The sequence below is a fragment of the Monopterus albus genome, unplaced genomic scaffold, assembly GCF_001952655.1.
Source record: "Monopterus albus unplaced genomic scaffold, M_albus_1.0 scaffold56.1, whole genome shotgun sequence".
NCBI classification, from domain to species: Eukaryota; Metazoa; Chordata; class Actinopteri; order Synbranchiformes; family Synbranchidae; genus Monopterus; species Monopterus albus.
This window is the reverse complement of record NW_018127936.1, coordinates 2,461,890-2,480,807: the sequence shown is the minus strand read 5'-3', so window position 1 is coordinate 2,480,807 and position 18,918 is coordinate 2,461,890. Positions and strand designations below refer to the sequence as shown.

The following is an 18,918-nucleotide window of genomic DNA, read 5'->3' as shown; positions in this document are numbered from 1 at the left end:
TGGTCATGGGGACTGTCCCATAGCCTCCAGTCATCCCGCTGCTGGCACCGTAGCTTGACTGCTGAGGGGTGGAGGCAGAGGGATAACCCCTGGGAGACAAACTGCTGGAGTTTCGAATGTAACCTGGAGGCAAAATGAAAATGTTGGGTCAGATCTGAGCTTCATTAGTATCAGTAACAGAAAGTTGGAATAATTTATAGCCCATTCTGCTTACCTTGGCTGCTCTGTCCCGGCTCCCCGATGCTGACACCTAACTGAGAAGGGTAGGAGCCCAGGCCCATGACACTACCATGAGCTGGGGAGCTGGGCAGCGCCTGTAACTGACTGTGAGGACGGGGAACACTGTAGAGTGCCTCAGCAATGTCAGCTGCACGTTTCAGGAGCATGTCCTACAGATCAGATGCAATAATCAACAAAGGGGCAATCTAGAGGTCCAGATACTGTGGCCTATCAATATCTATGCAAGCATTAAACAATCTCTAAAACTGAGAATTTGTAAGCTATACCCAGTTCAGTCATTAACAGCAAGTTACATTTACTGTACTAACAGAACTGCTGACAATTTTCTGAAGCTGTGACAAACTCGATGTTGTTCCGTGAGACCAAAAACTGCTCCTGCCTTTTTGTTTCAGTATGTCTGTCTCTTAATTTCTCAATATTTTCTCAGTCTCTACTTCTTAACATTCCCCTACTCATTGTGGGATAAATTTATATCATTTACATTTGATTCTTTCTCTTCACCCTGTCTGTTTAGCTCCTTTGACATAATATCAAATATGGTTCTGATACCTGATTACTGTGTGGATTTCCGTACAGGGCCTCCACAAGATCTGCTGCTCTTTTCAGGAGGATCTCCTAAAAAGAATGTTTTAATAATATTGCAGCATGCACAGTTTCTTGAAAAATAATCATGAGCATGAAAAGGTCATTTCTTTAGGAGTCTCTCACCTTGGCTAGTTTCTCCGGGTCACCAGGATGTCGAGGAATGACCTTCTGAAGACGCTGGAAACCATAGTCTATAGTTGGCTCATTAAGGGCTAAAAAATTGAAAGAAACATATAGTACATCAAACCTCAGTCACAGTTCATTCAAAACCTCATAGTTAAAATGCCTCAAAATGTGGATAACATGGACGAAAAGGGGCACAATGTGTTGTATCAGTACCTGTGTAGATAAAGCGTCCAGGTGCTCCTTTGCAGAATTGCTTAGATTTATAAGAAAGTGTGACCTCCACGACACCAGGGATGTGCCGAGGAGGTGTCTGGACACGGATAGCATGCGGTGTGATCAGCTGAGGATGCAGCACAGAAATCATGTCAGAAAACAGCTAAACTGCCCCCCCAGCTTGTAATATTTAGCAGAATACTGTGGAAAGATACATTTTTGTAGGCTGCCCATAAATCATCTACATAATGAGACAAGCCATATGCTGTTCTATTTCATTTCAGATTTTGCTTTAGACTGTACCATCATTAGTGAAATGTTTTGAAGACAATTCCTACCTCACTCCACACCAGCATGCTGCCAAACACCACCTGCAGCCCATCAAAAAAGTTCTCCCCAATAACAATGACCATGGCCCCACCAGTGGTCCAGCCCTCACTGGGACTGATGGCTTTGATACATGGGGTAGCTAGAGAGGAGAGCGAAGCGAGATTTACTCTGAGGGTTTCAATGCAGGACACACAAGAACTGGTCAAACAGAGGACAGAGCATGTTTGTAGTGGGTGTCTCAGGAGGATGGTGATAAAGGTGCTCTTTAGTTTGGGGGGGGTGTAAAAACAAATTTCAAGTCAATATTCAAAGCTAAACAAAAAAGTGAAATTAAGATTCACAGTTTCATAGATACTTCAACTTAATTTTATTCATTGTTTCATTTTTAATGCCACAGATAGAAACATGAAGAACAGGATGTTAGATTGGAAAAGATCAATTTCGAGAAGGTCAAGAAATCTGTCAGTCTGAAAACAATGCAATCATATACAACAGTGATAAAACTGCTGAAATACAGGGTGCACAGACACAGGCATGTGGTGTATATAAAATATTTATTAGCAAAGTCATTACAGCTGTAGGATAAATGTAGTGTAGTAGTAAAATAAGATGGTGAAATGTAGTGGAGAGGTAGTACATAGTATCATAAAATGGAAATACACAAGTAAAGTACAAGTATCTGTTAAGCGTACTTATGTACAGTACTTAGTAATTTTCCACCACAGCTCGGGCAAATGTGAGATGTATTTCTTGACTCAGAGATAAATGTGACCTATTTGGTAAGAAACTTTACCTTATATTGCATTTTCTTGCTTCAAGAATTGCATTTAAGATAAGGTACTTTCTGTGTTTTAGGAGAGAACACATATCTAATTAACACATTAATTAGCTCAGTTAATGACCTTTGTAGCTTCACTGGTTATGTTTGATATATCATGGTGATTATGGATGAACATTAGGCAACACAGGTACCTGCTGGAATGCTCCGGAGGACTATGTGCTATGTTTTTGAGTGTGAATGATGAAGTAGACTTGTAACGAAACGAAAAGACAAATGGGGTGTGACACTGTCGTACTGTAGTATCAGTGTCTTACCATATTCCATGGTGTTCTCAACAGACTCGCCTGGCTCCAGTCTGCGGGCTCTCCGACCGTGTTTTGAGTTGTTGTGCACAAACATATTATCAGACACTGCTAGGACGTGGCCATCTACACTCACCGTGCTGGACAAGACCACCTAAAAGAGAGGATAAGAGCCAAGGGGAAGATACATGACTGTAGATGCATAAGTCGGACAGCACGCTGAGAGTCCCGGCCTCCGGTTACAGCAGCAAAATCCCAGAGCAACAATTTGTTTCAGCGTCCAGGCGATAGTAATATTTCTCAATCAGTAATGTGACATCTTTGGGATCTCATAACATGTCTGCATTCTGGCGATCACACTGCTCATACACCCCTTCACTCCTCCATCAGTTTTCCATATGGCCTCTCCACTGCTTCTTGCCTAACTTTTTGATTCATAGAGCATGCAACAAGTTCACTGTTGTCTCCTCTTGATCCTTCAATGACACCAAACATATGGATCAAATCTCCCATTTTAGCTGGCTGTTAAAGTATTGCATGATATATAGTGGCCCTAATTTGATTTTCTGGCTGCAGCATGTGTGTGTCCCTCCCAGCATCTGCCTGGCAGGGACAGCACACATATAATTAATGAGAGGATATTGTACATTTTTCTCTTTGGATACGAGTGTTGATGTGATACTATTTCTGAGAGCGATAATAAATTCAAATGTGTGTTTATCAGCATATTTTTGAGAGTAAGAGGCGGTCAATGAGAAAAATTCATTTTTAATGAAATACTGCGGCAAACTACAAATATTTTATGATATGCATGTTTAGGAAATTAGACAGCAAAAATAAACCTTGAACTCCTTTCAAAATAAACATATGGCAGTAATTTTGCAGGTGAAGGAACATAAAAAGGAAAAGGAGAGAAAGCATATGTGCTATAAGTGGTGGAAAGGGAGCGACCTAAAGAGAAATAACTGTAAATTATTGATCAAGCAGCAGACTCCTGTTCAGCTTCAATCACCTTTTAACCCAGAGATTAGAGTCTTGGAGTGCCCGTGTACTCATAACTTCTCAGCATGTGTCACATTACAGGAGTTAAAGCAAACACGGTAGAAGACGGAGGGAGCATGAAGAAGAGGAAGGAACAGAGGGAGATGGTTGCTGGGCAAAGGAGAATGCCAGACAAGGGCTGCTGGTGCTGAAAGACGGCAGAGGAAGTGAGGCGGGAGTGTCCCTTGTGACCACTTCCTGGGTCACGGAGCATGACCTCCTCCATCTGGAGCCAATCACTCAATTCTTGACAACTTCCTGAAACACCTCAACCTATTTCCTGGACCCCAACAACCAAGTCTCCCACATATCTAACTCCTTGCATTTGTCTTTCCATCTGTCTCTCTCTTATTGATTTTTAACTTTCACCTTTAACTCCCTGCTCTATATCTTCCAGTGGAAAAGTTTTACTATGTGAGAGTTTGTAACATAAACTCCACTTACAACACACTGGACAAGAAATGAATTATTAAATTGTTCTATTTGGATGGAGGTGCATGATGGGGGTATGTTTTGCATGACTGTAAAATCTTTTTTTAAACAATTTGGTTCAGCCCTTAGTTTCATTTGCACACAAGCACACATACGCACTTTTCCCATTTTCTTGTACCTGAAATCTCCTCATATCCCTTGGATTTCCTGCCGTCTTCAGACAATTCTGGTTACATTTCAGGAAAAACTTCAAGAAAAACCTGCAAAAGAAAATAAGAGGGCACATGTTTGTACATCAGCAACTAAGAAAACACATGAAATAACCATGTATATGATTATTTGCAACTCCACAATGCACTAGCAGTCAAAGGAGATGTTCATTATTTTTCAGAGACATGTCTTGTGGATGGTGTGTGCATGTCTGTTTGCATTATGCAATTACATCTCTGACATCAATCCCAGCTGTTTAGCTTAGCTTAGTATTAAAGTCTGTGTTATTATATTTTAAATCAAGTGATGAGAATTTGAAGCACAGTCCAGCAAAAGGCACTGCTGCGTTTCAAAGTAAACTGGAGACAGTGATGTATGCCAGGGAACTCAAGGGACTGTAGTATCCCACAATGCTGTATTTGAACCCCCACTTGGGAATGGAGAGGGAAACGAAGTAGAGACAACTACAGAGAAAGTGAAATGAGAAGGTGGAAAGAGGACGATAGCGACAGAGGCACAGGCACTGGTATGGACATGAATTTTGTTTTCAGGAATATGTGTCTCATTATGTATGTGAGTTTACTTTAGAGGGTGACTGTGGAGGCCGAGAGAAGGAGAACGAGAGGGAGGGGGGTGCTGATAGCCTCTGCTACACCAAAGAAAACCTGAGAGAAAGGTGGAATAAATCGGAGAGAGGGAGACTATGGAGAGAGACTCCAAATCCCAGGTGTACACAGTTCAGCAACACAGCCCGCTGCCATAGCAACGCAGCTCTGCCGCAATCCCAAAGTCCCCATGCTGAGAGGCAAAGACAGCGATGGAAAGAGAAGGCAACAACAAGAACACATTCCATCACTGAACTACATCGAGGAGGGTGGAAAAAGACTTGCGATGCAAGGAAATACACAAGGCAGTATATAAACTGTATATAAAGTAAATGTATGTATATATAGAAAGCAGGTGCAGAAGGTTGAGAAGATAAATCTTATGGAGAAGAGAAATTAGGAGGAAAACATCACAAAAATGTGCTGGGAAAAGATGCAGGGCTGTGATCATTTTTATAGCAACTGGCAAATATATAGAGCTCAAAACAGCTGTCCACCTCACTCTTAGTGAACACAGCTCTGACTTGCCAATGAAAAACACATCAATTAATGGTCCAATTAAGCAAACAACAACAGTGCAGAAGAAAAATGCTGCAGAGAGAGACAGCGGTTTTGGGCGTCATGTGTAGCTCCAGTCCCACCCACACTGTGCAAATATAAGTCATCTTAATGGAGAGCAGTTGTTTGGAGAGGAACTTCATATTGGCCCCACAGCCCCGAACACTCCCATTGAACATTAACCTCTCCCTCATTCTGTCAGCTTTTGTTCACTATTCTATCACTTGCTTCAGCTTCCTCCCTTGTGAACAGGACCTGGCTTGCAACTACTGTAGCTCTTAGTTTCAACATTGTGTCCAATATTTCTTGATTTGAGCTGTTTCGTCAGAGGACAATTAATATTGTTGTTGGCACAGCGTGATTATGATTTATCAGTGAGGGCCCAGACCTCAAGCCTCAAAGCTGCACTAGACCTCATTTTGGGGTGGAGACTTGTAAAGGGCACATCTGCACCTCTCTTATTTCGTCATTCCATTTCTTTCCTTGTTGATATCTGACTTTGTTACCCTTTCTTACCTCTGCCTGCTGGACACCATGACAGAAGTTAAACCGGATTTTAAATCACCACATATAAAGTACATTGAATAAGGAAAGCTTTAAAGTTTGTTTCCTGCCTTTGAAAAGGAATCATTTTAAAAGTTATAGTAATTTACACTACCAGCCAAAGGTCTGGACACACTTTCTCATTGAATTGTTTGGGAACCTAAGCCCAAGCTTTTCACTGGTAGTGTTTAAAAAGTTAATTCACAACAATGCAGGAACCACATTTCTGCTTTAAGCTGTGGTTTGGTAGCATCGGTTTCCTTGCCACTTACTACTTTGTGGTCACTTAATCTAACCAGCAGTCATCACTCATTTGAATCACTAACATGATAAATCTCTACAGCGGTGATGCTTCAGATAGCAACATCACAACCCTAATTGAGAGGTTGTCTACATCCGTCTCTGTCTTTGTGCATTTTCTGAGGGTTCTTGACCTTGTTTGTTGACTTCTTCTCATCATTCATTGTTTGCATGACACCAGATGCCTCACTCACAAACGCACAGGAACACACATTCACGTACATGCTTGCATGCGCGCTCTAATACACTAAAACCCCAAAATTTGCCCCCCACCCACCCAAAAACCCATTGAGTCAACTTTTCACCCCCCTCAGTTTGGACGCACACAGCTGCAAATGCTGAAATTAAAGCGAGACATTGACGCATATATTAGCATGCATTAGCCGCTTCCCCCTGCCCACTTAACATGCAAATCTCCCAGTCCCGTCGCCTCGCACCTTCTGCCACACATTCATTTGCTGAATTATAATTAGACTAATCTTGCATAATTAATAAGAAGTCGAGGGTCCTCTGTTTTTTATCCCTTCCTCTATTGTGGTTGCAAAAGTTTAATATTGCTGTTGTTTGTTTTTGTTTTGGTAATGTAATACACCCACACACCTCCCCATCCACAGGGAAGGGATAAGGGGAAAGCAAAGAACTGGAGGTGATCATCATGTCATGGGGAAATTGCAGAGGAAAGCTATTTTCAAAAGAGCTCCACTAGTTTTACCATGTTTATATTTAATGTACGCCTTGTTCTGCACATAAACAGAATATTCTGTCCAATGAAGCAGGTGTACAGTGGAGTCTGATTAAAACTGGCAAGTGAGGAGCGCAGTGCAAATAAAATTGTGTTAAATTTAAACTGTCATACATATCTGTAATAATAAATAGTTTTGTTTAATTGCCCACAAGTGTATTTTGTAAAGCAGACCAACAAAAGCAGCATTTTTTTATTACAGAAAAAGACAATCTTCATGTGGCATTAAATTTCTAACAAGTATGACATCAAAACTAGCTATTTCATATTTATGGCATAATCAAAAATAATTGAATTTCACATAGTCTGCTGTGGTTAGTGATGGAAATAAAGTTTTATTTTCTGCAACCTCTACCCTCCACAGACATACTTAAAACAGGAAACACAAACAAAACATAGACCCAGGTCTTAAACCCTGAGATCATTTTCCACTGTGGCACCACAGGGAGCCTGGTTTTTTTTCTTTTCTGTCTTCACTTCTCTATCTCTTTCAAGGCCACTAGTCCCTTTTGTCTGCATCAGCTCCAGTTCCCAAGACTAAACACAGGCTTCACAGTATAAGGTAGTGGTGACAACTTGCTTAACTAAAACTAGTTCAACAACCAGCCAGCCAGTCATGACACTTGAAACAAAAACAAAGATGCAATTTGTGTAGTATTGTTCAGTGATGTGGATGCTCAGTTTCACATTTCTCAGTCTATGTGGCATCTGTTACATAGTGTTACTCACTATGTTTTACATATGGACTTAATCACAAAGCAAGCACCAAGCAGCACAGGACCTCTAACAAAAATTTTCATAGGCATTCATCAGCTCTAATCACTGTTGACATAAACTGCCTTTTCACAAAGACAAACACATGGCATTCTGTGCACACTGTAAACAGAAGTTTGCTGGTAGCGGTGGCTGTTGAAGCATGTGATGCAAAATATTTAATGCAGAGTTCAAGTTAGTTAGCGGTACAGCCTCAGAAACCTCTCCTCCTTTCATGGGGCTGGCTTTGGCCTTCAAATTGTAGGTTAGTACGCTAGATTTATTTCTGAATACAAAAACACTGGAGGAGAAAATTTAAGGAAAAGAATGAGGAGGAGGAAATTGTCATCATTTTTGTTCAGCAGATGTGGATACTCTTCTTCTCAGACAGAAAAAAAGAGCTGATCCTCTTCATACATGCAACCCCTGATCCACTAAGAGATAGAGGGTATAGATAATACAAAGAAACTGCGCAGGTGAAGAAGGGAAGAGGCAGAGAGGGAGAATGCTGATGTTCTGTATCAGGGCCATCACTCATCAGACATCCCCTCCATCACCCCACCACCACCACCTTGAAAAAACAAAACAGTGTCCTGACATTGTGGTGGTGGGGGAGCTGAGAGGAGGGCAGAGAGTGAGGGAGGGAGGAAAATTAGGAAACCAGATGTGAAGCATTAAAACATACTGACATGGTGTGGGCCTTCCTCTGCCACACTCACACACAGAGAGCACTAACTCATACAGCAGACCCACATACATGTACCTATGCATGCATACAGTATGTCACACAGGGCAAACAACACACATGCATGAGTTCGCACAAAAATACTGACTTGAAAAGGTGTGCACAATCAGTCGTGCAAAATTATACACAGTAGCAAAAAAGTCTGAAAGTCATATGCATGCGCTAGGTTATTTTTAATAAAACGTATTAGCAATTGGCCAAAAAATGCTGCTGTGTATGGCTAGGAGGTGGGATTTAGATAGACCAGTGTTGACCTAAGAATGTTTCATGCCAAGGCACAAATCTACAGATGGGTTGTCATGCATCAGTGTAAGGATACGCATCCAATTAGTACACATACATGGGCTGAGGAATGGCTGGGGGGAGAGATGGAGGTGTTTTGTTTTCCTCCATTGGGAGAGCTGTGTTTGGGCCACAGAGTGGGGATGTAAAGGGGGGGATAGTAATAAATACCCCTGGACCCAGGTCCCCTGGCAGACTGGAAGCTAGACTGGTCACCAAGGTTAACACCCGGGGCACATGACCTTTGACACTGCTAATGGGGCACAGAAAACCCTCCACGAACTGATACCCCCCGTGTCGCATACCACCACAGGACCTTTCACACCAGTCCTTCCAGTTTTTCCTCTTAAAACACACAGGGAAATCTCTCTGGCATCAGCTTCACTCACCTTTCACCAGAAAACCTCAAGCAGCCAAACTGACTCCATGAGGTCTCCTCTCCCTTTTTGCTAACAGTTTTGTTTAATTGCATACAGCTGTAATTTTCTTGGGTTTTACAAGATTTATCTATCTATTAGCAGACCACTATACCCTGATATCTAGTAGTCTCTAGTAAGAGTAAAGCACACCAGTACAGTAGTGTAACAATACTTCATTACAAGTGAAAGTACTGTACTCTTTGTGTAGACAAAATTTAAGCTGGGCTCTTTTTTAAAAAAAAAAATTCATCAAAACATTTAAAAGAGCATCGGTCAGTAAATCATCTCCAGGTAGTCTCATGCAGATGGCAAACACATGGGAGAACTCAGCTCTTATTAAAAATGCCCACTGGATTGGCTATGCCCCCTCTTGGTCTCTTCTTTGTTGCCTCCCAGGCTGATTTCACCCCCGCAACCTCAGCTCTGGCCCACATCACCTCTAAGGTTGAGAAATGTGACAAACCCAAACATTTAAACCACTAGAGCTGATTTATAGAGCTGGCTAGTGCTGTAAAACCTTCAGGCTTGCCGGCACAAAAGTAACTGAGGGATGAGAGGAAAAGAGGTGCTGGAAGAAAGAAAGTAGAATGATGGGAAGGGTACACAAGAGGCACTCGAGTATTTCGATGAGGTTTCTCCTGGGTGCTAAAGTGTTTTACCACGTCACCTCACTCTAGCCACTAAATGTGGATTTCAGCGATTTTAAATGAATTAATGTTTAAGTTTCTCAAGCTTAGCCAAAAGCATAAATTGAATACAAAGCTTGGCCACATGGGATTGTGGTCAGCCTGCCAAATAGATGGATATGGGTAGATATTCAGAGTCTAGAGAACATGAATTCACAACCAGGACAGGGAATAGAAGTCCCATCAGTGGCCTGACCTCTCCCAGCATGCTTGGTGTGTCCTGAGGGACGAGGATTCAAAATATACTCTCATAACTGTCAGATGGAGACGCACAACATCCTCTACAGCTGAATAGATTTCAAACATACCACAAGGTCATCTAAAATACACCTAATCTTGCTTTTTCAATAACTTCTCAGTCAATCAGTCACTAATCAGATTTACCAATAACAAGTGTATATCAAAGCTCGACCAAAACATTCCTGAGAGAAGAACAATGAATCTGGGATGGATGCCACTGAGAGAGAGAGGAGAGGAAAGAAGCAACAACAGAAGGAGAAGAGATGTCTTCTTAATTAGCCAGTAATGATAAGATCTGACAAACAACATCTGTTTCCAGAAAGAGAGAGGAGAAGGAGGGAGCAAAGAGGGAAAGGACAGGAGAGGGTGGGAGAGAAGGATGAGGAGGACTGAGAGAGAGAGAGAGAGAAGCAGCTGAGAAACCTGTGAAGCCCAGACAACAGGGACCTGCTTGTAAAAAAGTAAAGGGGGAGTGGAGGGGATGTGTAAGGGAGGGAACGCTGTGTAGCGTGACACAATAGAAGAACGGAGGATGAGAAGTATAACAGAAGTGAGAGAAAGACAGGAGAGAAATCTGACAGGGTTGAGGGAGTCAAGGAGCCAGGACGAAAATGACAGACAGAGGCAGGAAAACAGATCAGAATGAGAGAAAAGCAGGGAGACAGACAGACGCAGAGAAGGTGAGCTGGATAATGGTGCTGGAGAGAGAAAGAAAGAAAGAGAGAGAGAGGAGGAACATGTGAAGAGATGGGAATGAAATTGCTCAAAGGTCCAGGGTGCTGTAATTTACTGTCCGTGGCTAATACACAGCAAATGTGTGGAGCTGATGACTGGGAGAAGAGTCGGGGAGCTGGGCTGTCGGGGGTGGGATAAAGGAAGGGTGTGCAGACTGTTGGAGATCTCAGCATGCATGCTGGGAGCCTGTCAGCAGTCACATCACCTCCTGCCCTCAGCCCTGACAGATTCATCTAGGACCCTTACACACACTCACGCACATATCCAAAAGATTATGGTGACGTTGCAAAGGTTAAATGGCTGCTCCTGTTTTCCTTGAACCTGCATTTTCCACAATGATGAGGAAAATTCATCATCTATTGCATAAAGGCTTCAGGCAGCGAAACACAAAACAGTTAGCGATGACGTCTGTTTCTCTTTAACTTTATATACTGCAGTTCATTGCACAAGTTTATCCTACACTCTATAATATGTTTATCTATTAGCATAGTGTCTGTAGAAGTTCTGTTATAAAATTTTGCTCTGTTATACAAAACCTGTACCCACTATATACTAACCTGGTTGCTTTTTACATGAACTACAGAAAGATTAACTACCTGAGTCAAGCAGAAGTCTATAGAGGCACTTAATAAAATGTTATTAAAAGTATACTGCAGAGAAATCTAACTCCTGAGAGAGATACTGTAGAATCTTTCCACATTCCAGATAAACAGTCAAACAAACAAACAAGGTGGCTTGCAGGGCCAGTCCAGCAGCAGGGGGCATTGTTAAGTCATTAGTGAAATTTAAGACCTTAACAGAGGAAGATGACATAACCCAGTCACACACACACCCTCAAAGCTCCACCCACAGGGGCAGCATCCAGCCAAAGAAAACAGCCCTTGTTCCTAAATACCACTGTTAACTGGCCTCTGACTCCACACACACACACACAGAAGATCCCGATTACCCTGATGCAAAATCCCCTTACAAGCTAAAATGGCAAAATAAACTCACACAAAGGCAAATCCAGCCACACAGACCCCCACTTGTCACCCTCTTGCTGTGATCTGAAATCACTCTAATTTGCCCCCTTCTCATCCTCTGAGTGCCCCTATTTAATCTTGACACTACTCAACCAAAGGTGAACCCTATTAGTATCCAGACAAACAGGAGGGTTTGTCCTGGCTACAGCCTTTCAGATCGCCACTGAGCTGCAATTCAAAAGTGTGTGTTTCATCCCCATCCCCTCTGCATCCCACCCACTCTAAAAGTCCCCCCGCTGTTCCTCCACATTAGCCCATTGGTAGTCCATTCCCATTTCCTGTCAAAACATCTCTGTTTCCGACCTCCCCCACTGTAGGCTCTGAAAAAAAACAAACCAGGCCAACTCCTTGTGTCAGGGTTCAAGCCACAACAGCCAAAACTGGCCGAAGCAGAGCAAAGGTGACCAAACACAAACTCAGTTCATAACCTACCTCTCATTATGCACATCCTGTGCACAATGGAGCCCAGTATGTTCCCACTTCACATGAGATCACATCACAGAAAGCTCAAGCCTCACCAAAGGTCCCTGAACTCATTTTCACAAGTCCAACTCTGAGTGAGGCTCTCACTGTTTGAAGTAGTACCTGTCAGTGAATTTGATATTCTAGACATGGCATCATCTCTCCCTGTCTGCCTGCGTGTCATTCTCCCTCTAGCATTGCCCCAAGGGAGGAGCCATCCCCGTGGTTTTGTGCCAGCTGCTCAGTGGTCCAGCCTGTGTGCCGCTCCACTGTGTGAGGCAGTGTGCACTGGAGCCTCAGGGCCCTGTCGCCACGCTGCCTGGCCCCCTGCCTGTGGGGCTCACTGACAGGGGGTCTGGAGGGACTGGACAGTGCTAGCCCACCAGGGGAGAGACCTGTGACAGCAGACTGAGGAGACCAACTTGTCTGACTTTGTCTCTGTGCATCTATGCAATGCTGATACACAGATAATTTATGCATACATATTCATTTCTGCGCCAATGATGATCTGACCTGATCAGGGTTTTTAGTGAATTTCAGTTGCAAATTTGATAATACCATAGGAAATTCAAATGTTTCTGAATGGCTGATAGACATTCATTGCCTCAAATGTAGTGGCAGGTTATATTAAAGTCATTATGGTATATTACACATGTTACTGCAAGACACCTGCTGAAATCTATACACCATAATGTAAACTGACTACAAAAGAATGGATAATGGTTTAGTAACAGCAGAGTGTAATAACACAGAGTGATGCCACTCACATCCACCTCCTCCTTATGTTGTATAGGAACAGTTCACCAGTCATTAATGCTTACAATACATATGAAAAGCAAATGTACATATTCAGTTGATTCTGGGTAAATAAAAAAATGTGTTATTTTTACTTATAATAATTTTAATTAACTTTAAAGACAACTGCATCACTGAAAATCCAATGGCTTCTCCATGCACTGTACTTCCAGTCATAAATCTTCATCAGGCATCCAATTCTCAAAACGATCTAAGAACATCTTTAAACTAGAGCCACATGTAGCAGCACTCAAACAACTGGGAGAACAATCAAAATTTATAAAGAAAAACTAAAAACATCTCTTTTGGAAGAATATATAGATTGTGGGGCTTCCCTCTTACTGTCCAACTCTTTCTACCATAGAAACTTGATTTTAAAGCTAACCATCACTAGCAGCACTAACCATAGCAGGTCTACATCAGTTTGCAACAACTTTGCCATCTGCAGCTCTTTCTGCAGCCAAAGGCTCAGATGGAGGAAATAAATGCACCTCCTCCACATCCTTTGTAAGTCAGATGATTAACGAGGGGAGTGATCCACAACAGTTATTGTCAGAGACCATTTCGCAGCCAGTTACATCTCACATCCAGTCTTTATTGATGATTTGTTTCAGGAAGAAACATATTAAAAGGGAAAGTGTAAACTCAAAGATATTTGACAGGATTTTTTATAATGTTTTGGAAAGAGACCCTGATAATGGAAATGTGCAGTTGTGTAACTCGGAAAACGTGAAGCCTTTAGAAAGGTTATTTTAAAATATAGTGACACAAAAGGTAACTGGCAGTACCGCATGCCAGTATCAACACAGGCCGCACTGTATTTCACTTTACAGCTACAGTAAAGGATAATCCTATATGAGGAGTTTGAGAAACACTTTTCTAAAAGGACATTGTTGTCTCACACATAAAACTCTCAAGCGTATATATGATGACCTAACAGGGCGACTTGGCGGCAGAACTTTAGCGTGCATCTGGGAAAGGGGAGGAATTCGACCCCTGACACGGTCCCAAAAAAATGTTCCTGCATTTATTCTTTGGTTGATAGTTTAATGTTCTTTTCCCAAAGACATGCAGCTTCTATTTGTTTTTTGCTTGAAGCTGAAGAATGAGGAGGCTGTTTTATCACCACCATTAGCAGTACAAGAGGGAAAAAATACAATCTAGCCTGCAGTAAGGACCAGTAGACAGCAGGGGAAAAGAGAACAGAAGAGACTTGTGTCATCATACATACAGTATATTATTATTTTTTAATTAGTTTTAAGATGGGCAGGCACAAGCAGGAAGATGGACTAACATCCAGACAGATTAGATCAAACCTATTCTTTGAAACTGCACAGTGGCTGAGAGCCACAACTGACATCTGAATTTTAGTATTAGTATATGGTCAAACTGTTTAGACAGTGTCAACAGTAAAGAACTATAACTATTAAAACATCTACAGCTTTACTGCAGGTTTACAGGAAAAGAGAGGTTTGAAAATTTATATCAGCTTAAGGAATTCACAGTGAAGAACTGCAATAAAAAACATTCAACCAGGGACTTTTGTAATGGCGCTGAAGCTGAAGCAACCTACTACACATCGATTACCACTAAAAACAACAACAAAACCAAACACTGCAGTGACCAGTTGAAAACAAACCTGTGGTACATGCACATAACTAGAACCTTGACTACAAACAGATCAATATAACCCACAACCTAAGATTAAGAGTAATGGATTCCTCTTGGAGCTGAGCATCTCAAGTCAAGCCATAGCTAAGGACAACTAATCACTGTTTAAACAGAACAGAAAAAGAAACAAGGAAAACACAAAAACTGTGGTACTTGTGCATTTTAGGTAGAAATTTTGCTTTTTATTTTAGTGTTCAATAATTAAACCCTGATCTGCATTGGTGTGTAAGAGCCTTTGTGAGCTCTTTTTGAGTCTGGGGGAGGGAAGAGTCACATTGACAACATTGGAAAATTCCTATTGATTATTCTTCTTTTCTCTGAGCACTGCCTTGTTAAAAAAGACCCCTTTTGGAAACATGATCAATTAGTCAGATAGTGTTTGCCACTGATCACCCTCCTCCACCTCACAAGGCTGCTGCCTTACGATGGATCCTTCCACGCACTCCTCATGACCAACTATTGATCTCAGCTTCTTAGCCAAATATAAAAGCACGCCCTCACAATGAGAGCTGACCTCTCTCATCCAAACCACGCAGTCTAATACTAATAGTGACATCTGCTTGTCTCTATTGTAAAGCCATGGTCCACTCATAAATACAGAGGCCAGCTTTGGCCCAGAAGCAATATAGCTTCTCAAAGTTCAGAGGTCAGAAGGGCAATAATGCTGCTATTAACATTTCCTCCTGAGCTAATACTGAGAATTTAGTGTAGAGGCACTTTACACAGTGAAAGCAATAAAGACAGGTGAAAATAACACTTTTATATATGTTCTTCTTAACTGATCTGTTGATTGACAGAGTTTTAGGGATTAAAACCCACAGGAGTGAAACCGAGAATAGCAACAATTCTCAGTTATGAGGAGCTGGAACCAGGCACTGTTTGGGTTTTTTCTTTGATAACTTACGTAAAAAATTTATTTCTTATTAGATTTTTTTTTTTGCCAATAAAATTCTGTCAGTTAACTAAACAATTGATCCACTATTGTTTTAGCACTAACTGTACAAAACTGCCACAGAATATAAAAATATCATGGGCAAATAGAATATTTCATTTAAAATAAAAAAAGAAATTAGAAAAGTTGTAAAACCATTGACTGCTTGAGTTAGCAGAGTTAGAAAAAATTTAAAGTGATAAGCCCAGATGAACTGATTAACCATCTAACCAATCAGTCAACGAGTGAGTCTATGATTCAAAGATAAGTGACCTTCTCAGACAGAGACGTCACATCACAACATTAGTTTAACACTTCTCCAGTGTTAAGATTGGACAATTGTAAAACTGTTAGACACAGCAGGCAGTCGGGCATTAGACAATTCTCTCCCATAGGCAATTCAAGAGTCATCTCTTTGACTGCCCTTGCCCTCTCTATCCCTCAGTCCCCTCACCCTCTATCCCATCACCCCTCCCTATGGATCAGCTGTGATCTCCTCTCTCTCTCCTTTCACTCAAATCAGGATTAGGGAGAAGGGGAGGAGAGGGTTCAGTAGCAGCAGGAGAAGGGGGAGAGAAAACTGAAACAATATGGAAAAGAGATTAGAAAAGAGGGGGTTTGAGCTGTTTGGGGAATTGCAAACTCCCTTGTGCTTGGGTAGGTGTCCTAATGACACCATCTAATTATGGCAAAATTAGACAGGCTAAAGGGGGGGTTGGCTAGGGTGGAGAAGATGCTAACATTAAAAAAAAAGAACTGGAGCATGGGAATTAAGCAATAGGAAGTAAAGAAGTAAGTGAACAGTGAAAAGAGCAAGAGGGGTGTTGTGCAGAAGTACAGATACAAGCTGAGGCCGGGTGAAAGGGAGCATGGGACTGAGAGCAGGAGGAAAAGGGTAGAAAGCAGTGGCTGGGTGAAAGGAGCGAGTGGGCCCCAGCACACTGCATGTTAATTGGAGAACAGGTGTTGGGGCTGGGAGCAGGAGGCTGATTACTAGAGCCACAGAAACAGACCGTCTCCTTTATACATACCCACACACACAACTGCACACACAGACACACACATGCACAAATGTACATAGGCTACACACACACACACACACACACACACACACACACACACACACATGAATAATTTAAGATGCAAGCAGTGACTAGGGAAAAAGGTCAGAGTAGGGGTCACAGAGACATATAGACAATTGCACATACATCCATATACACACATAAATAAACATCCAAGGATCCTCATACACACACAAGAAAATATACAGCCGTTAGTGTGTACACAGACAGTGAATACATGATCAGACCAAACACATATATCTTGCCCCATCAATGTCTCTGCTCTGTTTGACAGTGTGTGGTGTACATATGTGCAGTGTACATATGTGCAGTGTACATACGGTGCGATAAAAGGGCACAAGCCAGTGCAAAATTCCATTCACTTATCAGAAATTAGCTAGCTGCTAATAGACTGTTCCCTGAGGAGAGGATTTTGCAGGCCAGTCAAGAGTAAGAAGTCCCCATCAGGATGGGATATGCCCAGAGTGATTAGAGAGTACAGTAGGTCAATGATCCAATTTAAATCAATCCTCACAGCTGCACACCAGCCAGCGCACCCACGCACACACATACGAGGAGTCACAAAGACATATAAATCACTCATTCCTCACTATCATGCCGCCAAGTAGAAAAAGGGTGCGGGGTCCGTTATTGGGAGAATAATGTGCTTCAGTAAATGAGGAAAGCAGCTGCTCAAAGGTATTCTGGGAAAATTCTAAAGACAACAGCCCTATTTTTCCATTATATGAAAACTATCTTCAGCAGAGATCCTTGGAGACTCACTGTCAACAGCCAGCCAGCTTGAACTGAAGAGGGGAAAGAAAAGGGTCCTTGACATATATGAAGTGAGTGTTATCTAGACAGACAGTTGTAAAGAAGGAAAGAAGGAAGGAGAGAGGAGGGATTGAGGGAGGGAGAGGAGGTGAAGGTTACATCCATGACATCACAGAGAAAGTATTTTACGTGCAGTATGCTTATAAGCATTCATCACACTGGTTAATGCCAGGCAGACAGTGCGAGACCGCCAAAATCCCTCGGACGTGAAGGCCCTCACACACGCTGATTACGGCGGTGGTCAACCCCCTTGAAGCCTGATAACTGGCTGTCAGTGTGAACATTTACTACATGTGTGAGCCTGTGTGGTGGTATGAGAGATCCATATGCTTCTGATAAAAAGAAACCTACGCTTTTGACAGGTTTCAGGTGCAGTGTCAGCTGCTAAGCATAACGAGTGACCGAACTGAAACAGATCCCAGCAGGCTGAAGTTAGGTCAACAGACAAACAGAAAGCTGAAGAGAGAGAAACACACTGGAGGCAGATGTGGACATATACTCTGTATGTTACAGCCCTCTTTCTTAAATCCATTGTAAACTAACAAGGCCAAAATGTTCACTGCTGTCAACACTCACCTCTTTCTTGTAAATATCTATGTTTATATGTGAGTGAAATGGACACACAAACATATTCATTAGAATATACATTCCAGCCAGGACTTCTTCTCTGCTATGTAGGCACGTTTCTGTCTATTGTCATTATTGTTACTGAGATCGCAGCACAAGAACCTTCACATCAAACCATGATCTCTCTCTGTCACTGTGTGTGTAGAGTCTGAGTATGTGCATATATGCAAAGGGCAGAAAGGGTAACTTGAACATTTAGCATGAAAAGGTGCTTGTTTGAGGTGGTGGACACTGTTTGGGACACAGTTTGATCTCATTACCTGTCTATGATGACTGGGTCAGAGGGCGTCTCGTTTCGGTTGCCACAACTTTTCTTCTCGCAGCAGCGGCTGAGTGGACCGTTAAGGAGACAGAAAGGAGGAAAGAGTCAGTGCTGGGAAAACAAATTAAACCGGAGGAGCCATCATTTGTCTGGCTCATCCGCATCCACAGGCCCAGACTACTCTGCCCTGCAATCGGCCAAGATCCAGGAGCACACAAAGGAGGCATGAGAGGGGAGGAGAAGAATAGACAAAAGAATAAAAGAGAGGAAGAAAAGGTACAACAACACACCCTACAAACAGTGAGAGACCATTCAGAAGTGAAAAGCCAGCCAGGCAATCTGTCACATTGATTTCGAAATCAAACTCAACCCCCACGCAGCC

The 18,918-nt window shown here is 42.2% G+C and overlaps 1 protein-coding gene across 1 annotated transcript in view; it reads right to left on the bottom strand.

Moving 5' to 3' along the window:
- Window positions 1–18,918, bottom strand: part of ebf2 (EBF transcription factor 2) — a 26,959-nt gene that overhangs the window by 1,320 nt on the left and 6,721 nt on the right. Inside the window, exons 6-14 of the mRNA XM_020602418.1 lie at window positions 18,535–18,603; window positions 4,229–4,310; window positions 2,590–2,731; window positions 1,503–1,633; window positions 1,165–1,291; window positions 949–1,037; window positions 790–855; window positions 215–389; window positions 25–123 (exon numbers count right to left, since the gene is read on the bottom strand). Of these exons, the coding sequence (XP_020458074.1) occupies window positions 25–123; window positions 215–389; window positions 790–855; window positions 949–1,037; window positions 1,165–1,291; window positions 1,503–1,633; window positions 2,590–2,731; window positions 4,229–4,310; window positions 18,535–18,603 (980 nt within the window). The remainder of the gene's footprint in view (window positions 1–24; window positions 124–214; window positions 390–789; window positions 856–948; window positions 1,038–1,164; window positions 1,292–1,502; window positions 1,634–2,589; window positions 2,732–4,228; window positions 4,311–18,534; window positions 18,604–18,918) is intronic.